Source organism: Cydia fagiglandana, chromosome 9 (assembly GCF_963556715.1).
Source record: "Cydia fagiglandana chromosome 9, ilCydFagi1.1, whole genome shotgun sequence".
In the NCBI taxonomy this organism is placed as follows: Eukaryota; Metazoa; Arthropoda; class Insecta; order Lepidoptera; family Tortricidae; genus Cydia; species Cydia fagiglandana.
The window spans coordinates 15,028,525-15,047,206 of NC_085940.1; the positions used below are offsets into that span (position 1 = coordinate 15,028,525).

General features: G+C 39.2%; 1 protein-coding gene across 2 annotated transcripts in view; it reads right to left on the minus strand.

Moving 5' to 3' along the window:
- Positions 1-1,888: 1,888 nt before the first annotated feature.
- Positions 1,889-18,682, minus strand: part of LOC134667461 (myophilin-like) — a 29,645-nt gene continuing 12,851 nt past the window's right edge. Inside the window, exons 2-5 of one of the 2 annotated variants that reach the window (XR_010098638.1) lie at positions 7,465-7,601; positions 6,397-6,601; positions 3,375-4,043; positions 1,889-3,339 (exon numbers count right to left, since the gene is read on the minus strand). Coding sequence is in view for 1 of the 2 variants with exons in the window: in XM_063524879.1 (XP_063380949.1) it covers positions 3,873-4,043; positions 6,397-6,601; positions 7,465-7,601 (513 nt within the window). In the remaining variant the exon portion in view is untranslated. Of the gene's footprint in view, positions 4,044-6,396; positions 6,602-7,464; positions 7,602-18,682 lie in introns of both variants that reach the window. The other variant, XM_063524879.1, reaches the window with a different exon arrangement.

The following is an 18,682-nucleotide window of genomic DNA, read 5'->3' on the forward strand; positions in this document are numbered from 1 at the left end:
ATGTTACAATCTATCTGGTTGCTTGCCGGTCAAGATATAAAATGACGATACCCATCCGGGTGAATAGAAAGGTTCGACGCAATTACACTAAAAATAGAATAATTATAAACACTAATTAATATCTGATGACGGAACGGCTTACCTACGTCAACGATAATAATATAAGATCTTATTCGTAAACATAAAGACTTTCCTGCGACTCCTATTGGTCCTCGTATTATTTTTCCACAATTGTCTGATACAAAGAGGTCTTGTTTGAAATAACAGGGTTATCGAGGGGTCGTTTGGCGATAAAACCGTCGCTGGGGGTACAGTGAACGTCTCTCCTTGGCTGCTATTCAGAGTACTTGCCGATGACTCGACAACATTATCAGTCATCCCTGAACTCAGATGCCACTTGTTTGTTATGAACCTTAAGCTCAAGTTACAGTGGGTGGACTGTCGAAGGGCATCCGTTTGCTAAGCGGTGGGAGCTTGAAGGGTCTTGTCTCCACGTTATTGTGGCTGTGGTCTCCAGTCTGAGACATATGATTAATCATTATAGGAAGATTACCAACCAATATGATTCCACATTTTATTATTCAAAAAGACAGGTTTGGTATAGACAAAAACAAGTTACATTGACTTTGTAGTCGGCTAAAATTATATGGGGTGAAAGTGTCCGACAATGTCTGACGAACGGATAGAAGTAGTTTTCAAAATGTGGTACCCTCAGGGGTTCGCGACAAGTAGGTACTATAATGTATCTACCTACTTATAATGGGGACTTTAGTAGTTTTTTTCGTCATGTACTTAGTTCTAACATCTGGGGAGCCCATATAGCCCCATAGCATTTGGGCAACATGGTTATGGCTCCTCTACATGGTGGCCCAGCGCTGGACCAGCGAGATAGCCATGCGATGGTTACTCCTATACATGTCGTGTATAGATGGCTCCTATACACGACAGTCGAGCGCTTGACGAGCGTGATAATTATGCGATGGTTGAGAGCACGCACTAATACCTTTGATGTGCGGACGAAAAACCGACACCGTGGCCATCCCATTGCCATCCAGCCGCGCCATCCGACACCACTAACCCTCTCTACACGCTGGCCTATCTTATGGACCAGTATGATGGCCCATCGTGTAAAGGAGCCATTAGGTGAAGGTAAATAGTGTTTCCTTCAATTTTGTATACTAATGGTTAACTTAGGATAAAGCGCTAAATTCATAAGAGTCCTTCTACTCAATATACTCGTAAGGACAATTAAGTCTGCAGTGACTTTAGACATATTTTCCGTACAAAGTGTCCCATTATCATCGCTCATAATTACATTAGCGTGCTCGTCGCGTGCTGAATGTGGACTTCAGTTCAGCATCTTTTGCGCAGTTAGCTTTTTGAAATGATAAAGTGGAGCATGAACCAATTAGCTTGCCATAATGTCTACCAACGATAAGGTGTCTTGAACTCTTAACCCATGGCGGACGTCAAAGACTTAAAAAATTGGAGATAATACTTGAGAGTACTTTTATCGCATAGTTTATATTGCTTGTACCACTCTGTAACTATGAAGGCTCGATATGAGAGAATATTAAGGAAGCTCTGGCGGTCTAGTGGTAAGAGCAGGTACGACTTTCAATCCGGAGATCGCAAGTTCAAACCCCGGCTCGTACCTATGAGTTTTTCGGTGAAGGAAAACATCGTGAGCAAACCGGAGTAATCCCAACAAGGCCTAGTTTCTCCTCTGGGTTGGAAGGTCAGATGGCAGTCGCTTTCGTAAAAACTTGAGGCTACGCCAATTCTTAGGATTAGTTGTCTAGCGAACCCCAGGCTTCCTTGAGCCGTGGCAAAAATGCCAGGACAACGCGAGGAAGAAGAAGAAAGATATATAAAACAAAACACAATATACTTTAAGTACTTATTTATTCCACGTACTGCATACAGCTATGTAGTATATGTACCTACTTTTGTTAAGATGAAACTTAGTCTAACGTCTTCCAGTATGCAATACGAAAATATATAGAAGAATGTCCATAAAAAAATATTAATCACAGTATGTACTAATGTAGGTACTTATTAATATGTCTAAATTGTGGAATGATCACTTGATATAATTAATAAATAAACAAGGAAACCCTGGTATACGTATAAGTCAAATTTTATAATTTTTATAGACATCTTTTCAATAGTTTTTGGCTCCTTCGGAGCTCGAAGGCACATTCAATAAATGCAAAGTTCGATTTATTATACTTTTGAAGTTATTGCATGGTAAGCAAGGAAACTTTAAAATGGAAGAATATGTAATAACATTGGCACAATGCTAAATTATTTAATTATTATGTAAAAAGCTAAGCCAATTTTAAAATGTCTTAAATTCGTATAATACTAAGTCAAAGTCAGATTTAACAAAAGATCTCAACAAATACGCCTATGGTATAAAAATAATCCACAAAATGGAATGACTTGGGAATGACAAATATAGATAAAACGCTTAAAAAATATGTCAATTTGAAACCGAAATACACTTTTAAAACACACAGAGATTCTAAACTCGAGATTTTTGAGGAACGACGAAAATGGTCCACTGTCAAGTCTTCTATGACAACATTTTGTTTACTAATCTAACTAGTCTATTAATGAAATCTCTAGTGCAATTAATTTGTGTCTTGTTACATTTTAAATTGTATGTATGGTGTATGAAAGGATGATTAGCTTTAAGGTTACGAATGCTCGCATTTTTCCATCATTGTCCATACGAGTTTGTAAAGCAGGTATAAGTTAGAAAAAAAAAATCACATAGGCCCCGCTTGATTGCGTGGAAACGCGGTGCCGTGTTTTCTAGAAGTTCTTAGTAAATACATTTAAAATTAGAACACAATTTCCTACTGTTTATCTTGTCATTACTCACACACAAGTGCCATTTATGTAAATGTATCGTAGGCACCTGATGATGCATTTTGCAATGTAGTAACGTATAGAGTTCCATGGAAAATAACGCGCCAGCCGAGTCTTAATGCTAATCATCGTTTAGATATAAATAGCTTAGAGTTTATATGGTAAAACGTTTGTTACGTAAAAACAGTGTTGTAGGCTGATTTAAAATTTTCCTACTAGGCTGAGAAAAATTTATAGCAGTCGCTCTCTTAAAAACTGTGCAAAATTTTGGAATAGGTCGTCTAGCGTAGGGGTTGGCATACCAAGGCCCTTTCGTGGTACTTTTGCGTCTCTTTAAGTTACCCAAGCAATTGCTTAGAGCTTAAAGCCCTTAGACCACTGAAAACAACATTTTCCGGTTTTTGGATTCCTAAAACTGGTGATATCAATTGCGGTTGGCTCTTCTCAAAATTTTGCCGACTCCTAGACTCCTCCTTAAAGGATGCAGCCAAAAAAACACTAAGATGAAAAAGGGTAGCCTAGATGTTCCTGACTATTTACGAAAATTAACCCTATAAGCAAAGATAATTGATTGTAACAGAGGTAAAGTCTAAGAAAATAACGTGCCCATTAGTTTGACACCCAAAACAGATGGCGCTGTATTGCGCCATTATGTTTCGAGGCCACTGAATTGTCAAACGTCAACTTTTGACAATCAAGAGTTACCGCAAAATCCATGGCCACAGCGCCATCTCGCTCAAGTACCTGTCAAATTCCAAGCACGAAATTGTCCTAGATATTACGCATTTTAAGGCCCCTGTACACAATGGGCCAGCGTGGGCCAGTCTGTGGGACGCACTGTTTTTTTTATGCATTTATGCGTTTTTATCTCATTCTACCGCATGGCTGCGTCCCTTGGACTGGCCAGCGCTGGCCCATTGTGTACAGGGGCCTTTACTCAATGTATCTGTAGCTATAAGTTATTCGTTTTACCATATAAACAACACATTAACTGCCTACATATGCCTCGTGTTGCCGAAGTTGATACCGCTCTGCGTGGCGCCCTTGTTCGAGCCGTACTGTAGCGATATGACCCCCTGGCCGGCCCTCAGTTGCTCCTCTGAGAAGTTTCTCACGTTCTTCTCGGACTCTTTGGGCCCGATGGACGGCTTGCCGTAGTTGTGGGCCTGAAGAAAAGAAAAAAATAGTTTTAGGCAAAAAAATCATTTTTAGTACAGCTTTTATAGCTGATTTTACTTTTCTTACCACAGGTCATCGAGACTATTGTAAAAACCCCAAACATTGGTTGCGCTGTTTCATTACGGTGTTTCTATGGGCACCTCCTGTCCCCATTATCACAGCTCGATGCATAATATAATATTGCACTGTTACCCGACTTACATATGCATGCAAATTTTCAGCTCAATCGGAAATCGGGAAGTGGGTCAAATTTAGCTTCCAAGATTTGACTTGATAATTTGGGGACTGTGGCAAATCGGCAATACCAGTTCACGAGAAAAGGCAGAAATTCATACACGCTTAGAGAAGCTAAACATCAGCCCTTGATCTACAATTTTGAACGCTCCTGAACCAACTTAAGACTCATTTCCCTTAAACTCTACAGTAACAGTTTAAAGTCGTTCATAAACTAGTGATGGTACTCCAGCTAACTCGTGACGTTATGTTTGCCTCGTGCATAAAGGAAATGAGTCCTCGCATACTCATTATTTATTTTGCACAAACCGATTGCGAATGCTTGGTGAGCGCAGGAGAATCTTAAATTCAGGCTAACCAGTGAAACTTTGACCTATCCCTTAAGCCGACCACTGACTAACAGGCCGCCGGACGATCAGTGTTGCCAACTCGGATTTTGAAAAAATGCTAGACTAATGTCTAGATTATGCCAAAATTATGCCAAAGATTTTTGAAACACCTATGCTAATAAAATGCTAAAATATCACTTGAAAAGTCAAAATTCATATGAAAATATGAACCACATAAGGCGATGGCGCATATTGTTGCTGCCAAGTTGGTGCAAACTTGGCTTAGATTAAATTGTGGTAAAAAATATGCCAGATGCTAAATGGAAAATTTTGGTACCAAAGCGAGTGAAAATATGCCAGATCTAGCATCATTTAGGCCAAGTTGGCAACACTGCGGACGATATCGGCCTGTCAGTTAGAACAACAATTTGACAGTTCCGAACAACTGACCGGCCGATATCGTCCGGCGGATTGTTAGTCAGTGGTCGGCTTTAGGTCCCGTCCGCCTCCGGTAGGTTTTAGTTGCATAATGAAAATCTAAAGATTTTGTACTTATACATTAGGTACTAAGTATTGCGTTGGATTGCGTATTTTTCATTGATTTTACTTGACATTAGCGTTTCTGATTACTCGACCCATTTTATTTCTCGAGATTCGTGAATTCTCGAGTTGTTTCGAGTCTCGAATATTTTTGTATAGACCGTAAAATTTTGGCGAAATAAAGAAACAAAATAATGTTTATTGTACCATTATAGTGCAACCACTATCTTTGGATTGCTTCCTTCATTTAAAATTCAAATCAAATTAATCATGACACTGCTACGGATCCGCACGCCGCGCCGCTCAGTTGTGAGCGAGGCAGCACTATAAATGTATATAACGATGTCTCGCTCGCACACCGCAGCGGCTTGCGGATCCGTAAGTATCCAATGTGAATACCGCATAAGAGTTCGGTTCGCCAACACTCAGTAAGCAATTAGAATAACATTTCAGGGCAGGTCTAAAGGCAAATAACTGTCGTCAAGCTAACGAGAATTTGCAAAGTAAACATGAGACCTTTTCTCATTTTCCTTAAGTATTGTCATTACTTATTGTTATATGTTGGGTTGCTATACCGACGTTGGTTGCTCGGGGAAATCAGTTGCTTGATTTAATTTTCGGAGTAATATATTCCATCGGCATTATTAATTGCGAAGAAATTCAAAGGTGTAAGACTGTATCAAGGTGTATGTGAAGACATTACTACAGGGATATAAAAAAGGCCAGGAGAAGAGCATCTACAGTGCTTTCATACCACGTGAACAAGAAGTAGAACAGCGGAATTAAATGATCACGGATTTGAGGTTCTGAGGCTCCCACAACATAACACAAGTCCACCATCTGGAAAGCTCTATTGAGCAAGCACTCGTCCGAGCCAGATTTTCATATTTTCATACTATCTATCTACATGCTGTTAAAGTAAGTTTACCTTACTCCTAACTTCCTAAGGGATTGCAAGCAATTCACCTCTGAGTTGAGATACTGTCGCTCCCACAAATCCACTGGCCGGAAGCTTTCCTAAGCAGGCACCCCAAGCTACATACGAGAACTCTTATACTATTTGACTAAATGTCGCTAGAAATTTACCTTTCTGCCAAGTGACTGCAAGCAAATCACAACGGAGTTGAGGTTCTGTCGCTCCCACAGATCAACCGTCTGGAAGGTCTCCTGAGCAGGAAGCTCAAGCTAGATACGAGAACTCTTAATACTGTTTAACTAGATGTCGCTAGAGGTTTACCTTTCTGCCAAGTGACTGCAAGCAAATCACAACGGAGTTGAGGTTCTGTCGCTCCCACAGATCGACCGTCTGGAAGGTCTCCTGAGCAGGTACTCCGAGCTGTCTCGCGGCCTCCAGGAAGGCGTTAATGTTCTCCATGCATTTGAACGCCATCTTTGACTCGTTGATCTTTTTAACTTGACCCGGCTGGATGGTGTTGACTAGCCTGGAATTTGACGTTTTGATTGGTTAGAAATGAGCATAAGTAGTTATCGAATTCGCATTTAACACATTTACTTATTGTACATATTAGGCACTAGTAAAATTCTGCTTTATCAACAAAATATGTAAATTGAGCGAACATATTCGTTAAACGTTATTTGAAAATGTCGTCTTGAAAATAATCTATCGTAAATTACAAGTTTAATTTACTATTATTTCTCTTCATTTTCACGTCGTTAGCAAACAGGCATTAAGCCTGTCTGATGGTATACCATACCTAATTGGACAAATTTACGTCAATATCCGAGCAAATATTAGTTAGTCTGCCAAATCGGTGCAAATGATAAAAGGCACGACAACTATAATCGGTTGGTTAAGTAGTGTTTTACATGCTTGTTGCCAATTTATTGGATGGCTGTCTCTCAACAACCGTCACCTAAGTATATACCTCTTGCCCAAAAGCACATATTTTACCTCTCATTCAGTCAGATTTATTTTTAATATATACACAAAAACATCTACCGCATGCATCCGGATAGGTGGGCTAGTATAGCCACCAAGTGGATGCCCCAAAAGAAGCGCGAACGGGCAGGCCCAGACGGAGATGGCGGGACGACTTAGGGCCAGTTGCACCAACCACATTTGACAGACTGAATAAAAAACGTCAGCCGGCGCGCCCCGGCGCATTACTATGAAACTTTCCATACCTACACAAAAATTTAATACGAACAGTTTGGTGCAACCGACCCTTAGACGCCTTCATCAGTAACGGGCCGGAAAAAGTACTACAAGGAGTTGTGGAAATCAAGGGGAGAGGCCTTTGCCCAGCAGTGGGACACTATAACGGGCTAATAAAAACATGCTTACTTGCAAAGCAGGGTCCCGTCCTTGAGTATTTCGTAGAAGTTGTCCATGTCCCCGGACACGTTCTCCGGCTCGCCGGTGATCTGTCGGATCCATTCCAGGCATTCCTGCGCGAGGTCCTCGCTGTATTTGCTGTTGATCTGAAATAAACAAACGGATATGTTAAACAACAAGTTCATAGCAGAATAACTAGGTATACCACCCAATTCTCGCTATACATTGACAGATTTGTCCGCCGGACATGACTGACGGAAACATCAGTAATTCAGTACGTGTGTCCCTGACGAATAGCGAAGGGTAACCAAAGGTAAATATCTGGGCATCTTAAAATAATTATCTATTTGTCCGAGATAAAAATTAAGGGTAGAGTATTAATTTCCCCGTGTCCTCCGTCCACAAAAAACCGCCTAGGGGTTGGTCTGTGTCTCTGTCAGAAACAGTAAAGAAATAGGAGCTTTCCATCAGTCAGTCACAAGAGGCTACTCTAATAACTCATAATACTTTTAATGCTATTATTAATAGGTAATATAAAGAAGAAATGCCATGCTGCTGGGCATAAAAACTTAATCGTGTCAGACTAAAACCTTGCTTTATGTTCTCAAGTAGTATTCAAAGAGAGGTGTTTCGTAAGCAACACTAATTGTGGAATGCTCTGTGACTGTGTAGGAATGCTAGCAATTATCCTTACACCGAATTGACCATATAAGGTCAGGGATAAGGGAAACATACTTAATTTTTCTCGGAATAAGAGAAACCGTATGAAAAAAGTCCTTATACGTAAATATTATTAGCATTTAATTTAGTTTTTAATATCTTTAAGTATTTCTAACTGTATTTTACCTACAAGTTTCCACCTTCTCTCATAATTCCTCTTACCCCACCTGACCTTAAGAGATTTAAGAGAAACATAATATTTCAATGGCTAAATTACATATCTTCCAAAACGAAATGTGTTTTCAGTCTTTAATTTCCTGCAGGTCGAGACAAATAGGTTATCGCTTTCAAGATATACGATAATTCATTCCAAGTTCAACTAATAATACAGATGACACAATATTCATCACACTCGTATTGTTGTGGTTCGTATCGTACGTAGCTAATGCAAACAGTGATGTGTTTAATGTTTATGCAACAATTTAGCTCTGAGCGGAAAGTGAAGGTCATTTTGATAACGCGACGGTTTTCCGATAAAATATGCGACTGGATTTGTCGGTTGCTGCTTAGATGTTATATTAATTAGAAAGGATTGGCAAATTTAAAATAGGAGACTATTTGGTCAGCAATAAGCTAATATTGATACCTACAAGTTTTCAACTTGCAGTCGACTATTTTAGGAAGTGTGAAGTGGTGGATTATTAGTGTTGTGCAGATCTTACGAATATTTTATGTTATGTGTGTGTCATGACGTTCTCGGACTTTTCGAGAATTTATAATGGAAGATGCCACATCTCTAGCGCCAAATTCAACGCGAAAAATAAATTAGAACTAACACAAGCGGCTCTTTTGGGAAACAAAATTACGGCTCATATAAATTAAACTACCCTAAGAAGGAAAATAGAAACTGGTGATAGTTATTATGCGTTGGTTGCTGTTTTTTTACTGTGGTTGGCTATTTTTTTTTCGATATGATTCCTACCACTGACAAGACCAACTGACTTGCCAACTATTAGCGGTACTACTACTAAAAGGGCCGACTGATTAACAGTCCGCCGGACGGTATCGGCCTGTTGACAGTTCCAAACAACTGACAGGCCGATACCGTCCGGCGGACTGTTAATCAGTGGGCCCCTTAATAGTTGGCAAGTCAAGTGGTAAGTAATTAATAGTAATACCAATATAAATTATTAACCTACTCATGCGGTCAACAATATATGTCAGGAGTCCTGAGTAGGAGTAAGACATTTCATCATCATCATCATCCCAGCCTATATACGTCCCACTGCTGGGCACAGGCCTCCTCTCAAGCGCGAGAGGGCTTGGGCTATAGTCCCCACTAGGCTATAGACATTTAATAAGGGCAAATTAATGGTCTTAATATAACTAGCCAAAGTAGTTGAGGTCAAGGCTAATAAAATATACCTACCTACATCTTTGCAGTTTACGAATATGGTCGGTAACACGTCAACACGAGGAATCTTATAAGTACCAAAAAAATATATTAATCATAGTGAACAGAACTTTCAAAAATAGTTTGATTTCAGTGTTATTACCTTCGAGCAACACCGGCTTCCGACATGTCGGAAGGGAGGGGCCCAAGCGATATCTCGCCGTACAAATCTTTCTGCCATTTTTCGCGGGGGGAAAGGTGCACACAGTCGCATTTCTCACACACTTACATACAAAATCCAATCTGTAATGACGACACAAATACATAGAAAATGACACACGTCAAAGACAACTCTTGCAAACCTCGATCTCTTTTTGTGTACGGACGACTGACTAGTGTCACAACACGCATACTAACACATTTTCGTTGAAGTATGTCATTGTATTCTGAGAGATGAGAAGTCGGATTTGTCGCTCGACCGATCCGCAATTTGTACTGAGCGAGCAAAATCGATAAATCCAACAATTACTTCAGACTAAAATATATAGGCCAAGCAATAAGAAGATATAGAGGGAAATGCTAGGAACACAATTTTTGACTCCGTAACTTTGTTTGGACTAGTTAGGAGGTGAACATATCAAAAGTCCCCGGCTGTAGCCCCGGTGCTGGGGGGTAGAGGGGGGTAAGAAGGTCGAATTTTTCGGTTTTTCATTGATATCTTGAAAACTTTGTGTCTTAGCGACATGACTACTAAGACAAACCGAAAGCTGATAAAATTAGTTACAAGTTTTATCCAGTCAAGTTTTTCGATATCTTGAATAGTTTTTGAGATACCCACTCTTGAAAGTTTATTTAGGGCTTTCAATTTTATCTTGATTTCTACATTACTGAAGCTGCTAGGCCGTGTTTGGTATCATTTTCATATAAATCGGGGGTGCTGAATTCATTTTTGGTATCACATTGACATCATTCCTAAGAAAAAATATATAAATATTAAATAAATATCTTTTTTTTTCAATTCCTCTTCACGCTTAAACCGCTCAACCGATTTAATTGAAATTTGGTATACAGATATATCGAGTCCCAAGACAGGACATAAGATACTTTTTATCTCAATAATCATCCTTTAAAGTTGTGAAATAAAGTATGGGGGAAATTCAACTTCGTCGACGAAACTGAATTCCTGAGGTTAATACTGCTTAAGGTAAGGTTTGAAGTCATGTTTGGTATCAATTTCATCTAAACACAGATGTATACCATCCTAAATTTCATCTAAACCGGTTCAGCGGTTATTGACTCCCCATACAAATTTCCACCCCACTTTTCACACCCTCAAAAGACACTTTTGGTTATAAAAACTATCCTATGTCCTGTGTCGAGACTGAAACTATTTTTATACCAAATTTCAACGAAATTGGTTCAGCGGTTTAAGCGTGAAGAGAGATTTAAAAATATATATATTTTTTAAATTTTGGTTTTACTTCGGAATAGTGTCAATTTGATACCATAAATGAATTCAGCACCCCCGATTTATACGAAAATGATACCAAACATGGCCTAACAGCTTCACTGATGTAGATATCAAGATAAAATAAAAATCCCTAAATAAACTTTCAAGAGCGGGTATCTCAAAAACTATTCAAGATATCGAAAAACTTGACTGAATAAAACTTGTAACAAATTTTATCAGCTTTCGGTTTGTCTTAGTAGTCATGTCGCTAAGACGCAAAGTTTCCAAGATATCAATGAAAAACCGAAAAATTCGACCTTCTTACCCCCCTCTACCCCTCAGCACCGGGGCTACAGCCGGGGACTTTTGATATGTTCACCTCCTAACTAGTCCAAACAAAGTTACGGAGTCAAAAATTGTGTTCCTAGCATTTCCCTCTACAACGTTTTTTGAGCATTCATTTCCTGACCTAATAATAATTGTATTTAAATGTAATTTAACGTATGATATGTAAAAAAAAATATTACATGTGAAATGTAACACTTTCTTTTTGTAAATTTGATGTCCCCGACCTCTTTTTATAACAAAAAACCGAGCAAACAGGCATTTTTGTGCAGCAGTGTTCACGCGCGCGTCTGGACTAGCAATGTACAAATTGCAGAACATTCCCAAAAAGCGGAAACGTTCTCGAGAATGTTCTCAGAACATTCCTGCAACATGGAAATTATTGTTTAAACAAGAGAATATACTTGAAATAAAGTTTAAATAGGCATAACTTAAAACTAAATGTTATTATGCATATATTATTGTCTATTACAGTTAGCTATTTTGTTGATGTGATAAGTTTACCAATAAGTTGCTTAAATTCTCACTGGATTTCAGAGAACATTTCGACTTTCGACAATTTTTTCCAAAAAATTTTTTTTTTCATTAGAATCTAGAGGCCTCTGTCTCCCGCCATGCCAAATCTCAGCGCGCTCGGACCAACTTGAAAAAATTAAAAAGAAAAATCGGCCATTTTGATTTTTTTTAATGCAGTTTATTTTGTCTCGGGGCCCTCTATGACATTTGGTCGAGCACCCCCCACCTATCACGCACCGTTTAAAAGTTGCCATACAAAATAAAAGTGGCCAGTTTTCCCGCAATTGTAGCATTTTTCCAAAAAAAAATTTTTCATACGTATCTAGGGGACCCCGAGATTCCGTGACCAAAATTTCAGCGCACTAGGACAAAATTAAAAAAGTAAAAAAAAAAGTCGGCCATATTGCAAAAAAAATGGCGGCGTCAAAAACTGCCAGGGTCCGTCTATGACATTTGGTCGAGCACCCCCCACCTAAGTCTGACCGTTTGGCCGGGCCGTCATACATTTTTCTGACCGGAAGCGGACGACCAAAAGTCGGAATTTTCTGGGGGTAAGGACTACACCTAAAGTATCGTGAATATTCATGGTATAAACTACGATAAATAAATAAATTCTCGTTCTCGAGAACATTCTCAGAAGTTACCGAGAATTTCTCATGTGGAAAGTTTCGCAACTTTGGAAAGTTCTCGTGCGTGCATTGCTAGTCTGGACTCGGTCTAGTGAAAAATCCAAGTGCAACTAGTTTTATTACCCGCGCTAGATTAAATTGACGCGCTAATCTTGTACCTCGGCAGAGGGGAAATAGTGCGAATGCCGCCTCCCTTCCGTGTTGCTCGAAGGTTATTACTGATCTATAAACATAGCTACAGGACCTATATATATTTCTATTATTAACGTTCAGTACAAAAGTGAAGTAAAGCATTTTACGCAGAATTAAACTAAACAATTTGGGTAAGAATTTGATTGTTATTAAAAGCACCCGGGTCATTCTCCCGATTTGTGCCTCCGTCTAAACTCCCAGGCCTATTCGGATTTAGAGATAATCACAAGATCTTGAGACGATATAGAGATCAACTAGATCTACATTTTAGATATCGACTACATGTGACTTGGATATCTAAGTCATAACTTGTCGAAATCGTTCAAGAGGACCTCCAGAATCGCGGGAACGTCAAATTTGACATATCTATCTTACAAATATCTTTAAATTATCCGTATCGTAACTTGTTGAAGTCTAGTAGAAATCTAATTCATTTTCCGAATCGAGCCGTATGTCAAATCATACTAAAGGCTAAAGGCATGAAAAGTTTGACAGAGTTGAGGCTGACCGTAGTCTAAAATAATTTGAGAACGACCCACCCCAGTCAAGTTTAACATAAAATTTGCTGAATAAGGTATATTCGTATCTCGAATTTCTTGGAAATATTACTAGGTCAACGCGTCGTGTAAGGAATTCGTAATTTAAGGAAAACAACACGTGTACAGAAACGTACAGCCTGCCTCGTAAATACCAATACAATTTCGGAATGTACAATATAAACATGACTGAGATTTCAAAATGACTGGGTAAATTAAAAGTACGATTCGTGACGGTTAAATATTGTTTAACTTAGATTTTATAATGACGAAGCCTGTTGCGGATGTCATCCTTGGTATGTTTGGGACGAGGCATGTTGCTGATTTGCATTTGTAGCCACGGGACGAAACCTGCGTTGCGGATTTCTTATTGTAAACATATGTAAGTACATTAAGTTAAATAATAATAAATTAATTTCAAAAAATTAAAAGTGACTTTTATAAAGACACTTGACAATAATAATGATTTAATGACATTGCCACACTATGTCGTTCCAAAAGACCAAGATAAGTCTACAACGATTAAGATAGCATACGCAGTCCAAGTGTTATTTATACGTCATAATTTCATAGAAGTTTGACGTTTAAAATAACACTTGCACTGAGTGTGCAATCAAAATCGTTATAAACACTGCAGACTTGTCTTGATCTGACTCAAATATCGATGCCCCCACAGAATAAGTAATAGTACTAACGTACAGAAAAGAAACTTCCTACAAAACAGAAGTTTGACAGCGATTCCTACTGGGGCCATCGACGGCCACTCCAAGGGACGCAGCCATGCGGTAGAATGAGATAGCAATATCACTTGCTCCCTCTAACGCATAAATGCGTCCCTTGGAGTGGCCGGCGATGGCCCATTGTGTACTGGGGCCTTTATGTATGGTAACTAATCCCTTTCGGCTAAGTATTTAGGGTTGTCAAATTTCAGGTCGTTGCCTTATCTGTGGTCGTACACGCAAAGGGATGTCAAGTTGTGCCAGCCCTAATAATTGCTCGGAGCAATGCCGAGCCGAACGAAGCCGAGAATGCCCGAAAGGATCGGTTTCGCCCCCTGATGCCGCTCCAGTGCAATAAAACTTTCAAAGTCACCGAAGCTGAAACCTGTGGGTCTACCGCGACGTTCGACGTGTTGCCTCCCTGTCACACTTACGTACAAATCTACAAGAGCGATAGAGAGGCAACACATGCCCTCTGCTCATTCAAAACCACATTCGCATGTTTGCCATCGAAGTCAAACACTGCAGAGGTGGCTGACCCCTCTCGAGTTACGGCCGTACGGCCATAAACTGAGTTTATGAGTGAAAACCTCTTCGGAATAGAAATATGACCGTGTCAAGTGTTGCCACCCTGTCAGACTTACATACGAATCTACAAGTGCGACAGAGAGCCAACACGTCAAACGTGGTTCGCGGTAGGCCGTCTGCTCATTCGAAACCACATTCGCATATTTGCCTTCGAAATCAAACACTGCAGAGGTGGCTGAACCCTCTCAAGTTACGGCCGTATGGCCATAAACTGAGTTTATGAGTGAAAACCTCTTCGGAATAGAAATATGACCGTGTCAAGTGCAGGGAAACTGGCTAGCCAGAGACAAGTGGATATAAGGACTGGTAATTTGTGTACAAAGTTACGTAGTCATAACTACTTTGGCAACAGAATCGAATGAAATTTACACTAGGCCCTATAGTGACTAGGGGTACAGGACGAACATTATTTTGCAAAAAATAATTGCTGTTTCAGCCATGCCCTATATTTAATGACTCCTCTACACGATGGGCCAACGCCGGCCACTCCAAGGGACGCATTTATGCGTTAGAGGGAGCAAGTGATATTGCTCATTCTACCGCATGGCTGCGTCCTGCGTCCCTTGGAGTGGCCGGCGTTGGGCCATCGCAGCCATAATAGAATCACATTTGCGAGGTCTCGTCAGTTCGCTTTCATCTTCACTTATTAAAATAACGCCATCTAGTGAGTTCACTTAACAGGTGAATGAATGCAGTGGTGAAAGTTAAGACCATTAGGGTCCAATCTTAATTTTATTCTGTGTGTTTGAATCATTAGTTTAAATCCAAATGCAACTGATGTGTATTATTGAACATTGTCATAAGTGCTTGCTTATTGCGTAACTTATAATTTTTAAGTTAACTATTTATAAGTAGTCTTATAAGTGAAATTCCTGTAATTTCTTAGACAAATAAAGTTTCTATAAACCGAAAGTAACTCTGTCTGTCCGTCTTTTACCTTCTTCACGCTTAAACCGCTGAACCCATATATGTAGATGAAATTTGGTATGTAAGTATATGGTTGAGGCTTTACGTTCTCCGTTTAAGTATTATAAGTAGTTTTTTTCAATCATCATTATCATACCACACAGACGAAGTCGCGGGCAGAAGCTAGGGGGTCATCCATTAATTACATCACACGTTAAGGGGGAGGGAGGGGGTCAAGAAAATGTGACATATTGTGACATGGGGGAGGGGGGAGACACAAACTTTGTGACGTCACTTTAACTTCATCAGTAACCGAAAATTTATTTAAATTATTTTATTCGTTGTACATTTAAATAACAAGTTTTTAAAACGATAATCGTTTTTATTCGTTTAATTTTCTTTCCTAAGCAGTTTTGGTTTATAAAATTACTAATATTTATATCGCCAAAAATATTTCAAGATAAAATATTAATAATACTAAGGTACTTACTTAATTCGATTTGGCGATTTCGTAGAAAAAATGTGACGTCACACTAGGGGGGAGGGGTTTGCCAAATGTGACCAAGTGTGAAAAGGAGGGGGGAGGGGTCAAAAAACCTAGAAACTCGTGTGACGTAATTAATGGATGACCCCCTAGTGCCAAATACCGAATTTTATAGAACGAAAACCTATATACCTAGCCTAGCTATAGCTATAGGCCTAAGGGTGGTATTCCACGTGTCCAATTTCTTCGTCCAATGTGTATTTTGTCTCGCATTTTGCTTAATGAGAGAGTGAGACGCAATGAGATTGGACAAGTTATTGGACAGATGGAATTCCTCCCTAACGTAACACCTCGCTAATATTAACCTACCACATTAATGAGCAACACAACTGTGTATGTAAATCTACAGTCTTTATAATTAAATAGTCTCTGCTAGGAACGTAGGAACAATAGTGCATAGTTAATAGTTTGTTGTTGCTCTCGGTCCGCGTTCGAAGAATGGGATTGGATTGTTTTTGCACCTTCCACGTATATTCTTCCATTTCTTAGGTGTATACTTACTGTATACTATAGTGACTATGATTGTGACGTTCCACCGGAAAAGGTACCTTATGGCGGCTGGCGCTTACGTCGCATAGCACCTCATTAGTATTGGAGCGGCGTTAAAAATAGCGAAAGCTCCAACGGCCAAATGGTACCTTTACCCGTGGGATGTCACAATTAAGTGAAATTAGTTTGTGAGATTTAGCAACCATAAAAGCCAGCTCGAAGCTAAAGCTAGGTATAAACTAAATTAGTAGGTACAGCAGCATCAAGAAACAACGCTTCAAAAGTATTTGCCATGCCACCCACGAATACTTTTCCAATTAGAGATTATTACTAGAGTACGAGTAAGTACCTAGTACCAAGTACCCTGTAACATAATATAGCAAGCAAAATGTGCTTGCCGTGTTGGTCCATGTAGAAGTAACTTGTGTGTAGCTCAAGACAAATTGAAGTTTCGTATACAGGGTAACATTTATTGAGTGCACAAAACTTTATGCTGTTCACTTGAGAACAGATTAGAGTTGGACCAAGCTAACTCTGCATTGCATTTACAATGGCACAGTGTGGCTATGTCATCATTAATGTAAAATGTTAATGAGACTCCCTCATTATGTTCTGCTCAAATCAGTGCAAAGTTATCTTAGACGCATTCTAGCGCATTAACAATTGTAAATGAAAAAATAACGTTTGACGTCTTTCGGGTCCCTACAGATACGGAACCCTAAAAAAAAAAGAAAAATAATAAATATATAAAGACCGGCGCGGCCATAATTTTTTTTTAGGTGTGCTAAAACAAAAAGGGCTTTAAATATTATGAGTGTTATCAAAAATAAATTAATCTGCATGTGAGACTAGGATGATTTCACAAGTAGTTGTCACGAGAACAGTAAATAACTAATGATAGTAATGTTCTAATACTTCTAATGTTGCATTCAAATATCCGACTATTACTAATGAATAAGTGTCGCCATGGCCACAGATGATTCACTGAGTCTATGAGATCGTTTTAACGAACCCAAGGTCATAAGTCATAACGTAAAACGTAACCAACAAAAAAGATGAGGTTTTATTAACAAAACCCGTTGGATTTATTTTTAGAACGCGAACCTTTTTGTCATGGCGTACTAAACTAAAATATACTTACTGGCCGTTTTTAGGGTTCCGTACCCAAAGGGTTCCGTACCCAAAGGGTAAAACGGGACCCTATTAGTAAGACTTCGCTGTCCGTCCGTCCGTCCGTCCGTCCGTCCGTCCGTCCGTCCGTCCGTCCATCCGTCCGTCCGTCCGTCTGTCACCAGGCTGTATCTCACGAACCGTGATAGCTAGACAGTTGAAATTTTCACAGATGATGTATTTCTGTTGCCGCTATAACAACAAATACTAAAAACAGAATAAAATAAAGATTTAAATGGGGCTCCCATACAACAAACGTGATTTTTGACCAAAGTTAAGCAACGTCGGGAGTGGTCAGTACTTGGATGGGTGACCGTTTTTTTTTGCATTTTTTGTTTTTTTTTTTCATTATTGTACGGAACCCTTCGTGCGCGAGTCCGACTCGCACTTGCCCGGTTTTTCCTATACACATTGAGAACATCATATTAAGTAAGAGAAAAAATAATAATTTATCCATTTACGTATGAGGTACATTTTAATAAATAATGAGGATGAGATCTTGGCAAATTTAACGGTCTATACATTTGTTCAAATGACAATCTTAGGAGCGATCATCATAAAATATATAGCAATTGACCGAACGATACAGACTTCAAAATTACATTGGTAAGTTGTCAAGGCGTGGCATCCATTAAGGGAGTGGTACAGACAGACAGTCAAACAATGCATTATGGTCCATATATTGTCACTATACTTGCTATCGTGACGTACATACTTGTATCTATGCAGAAAGATACAGGGTGAAAAAAAAGTGATAGAAATGAAATTTTTTGATATGTTTCACTCAATTTAATTCAACTTTATTTCAGGAGCGTAGACAATTTATTATTTATTATGTCATGTCATGAGGCGGAAAACGCTAATTTTGAATCACGTTATTCGTGACATCCTGAGACCATGTTCAATTTACACTGTGTTAAACACGGATTGAATTACTAACAACATTAACAGCAAAGCGAGCTTAGACATAAAGCAAACGAAAACACGTTATCAACTAGTTAGATACAATATTGATATATATGTAAATAAGGCCCACATCCCGTAACAATTGAAATTGTCGCCATTGATTTATGCATGTGGCAACTTAGCG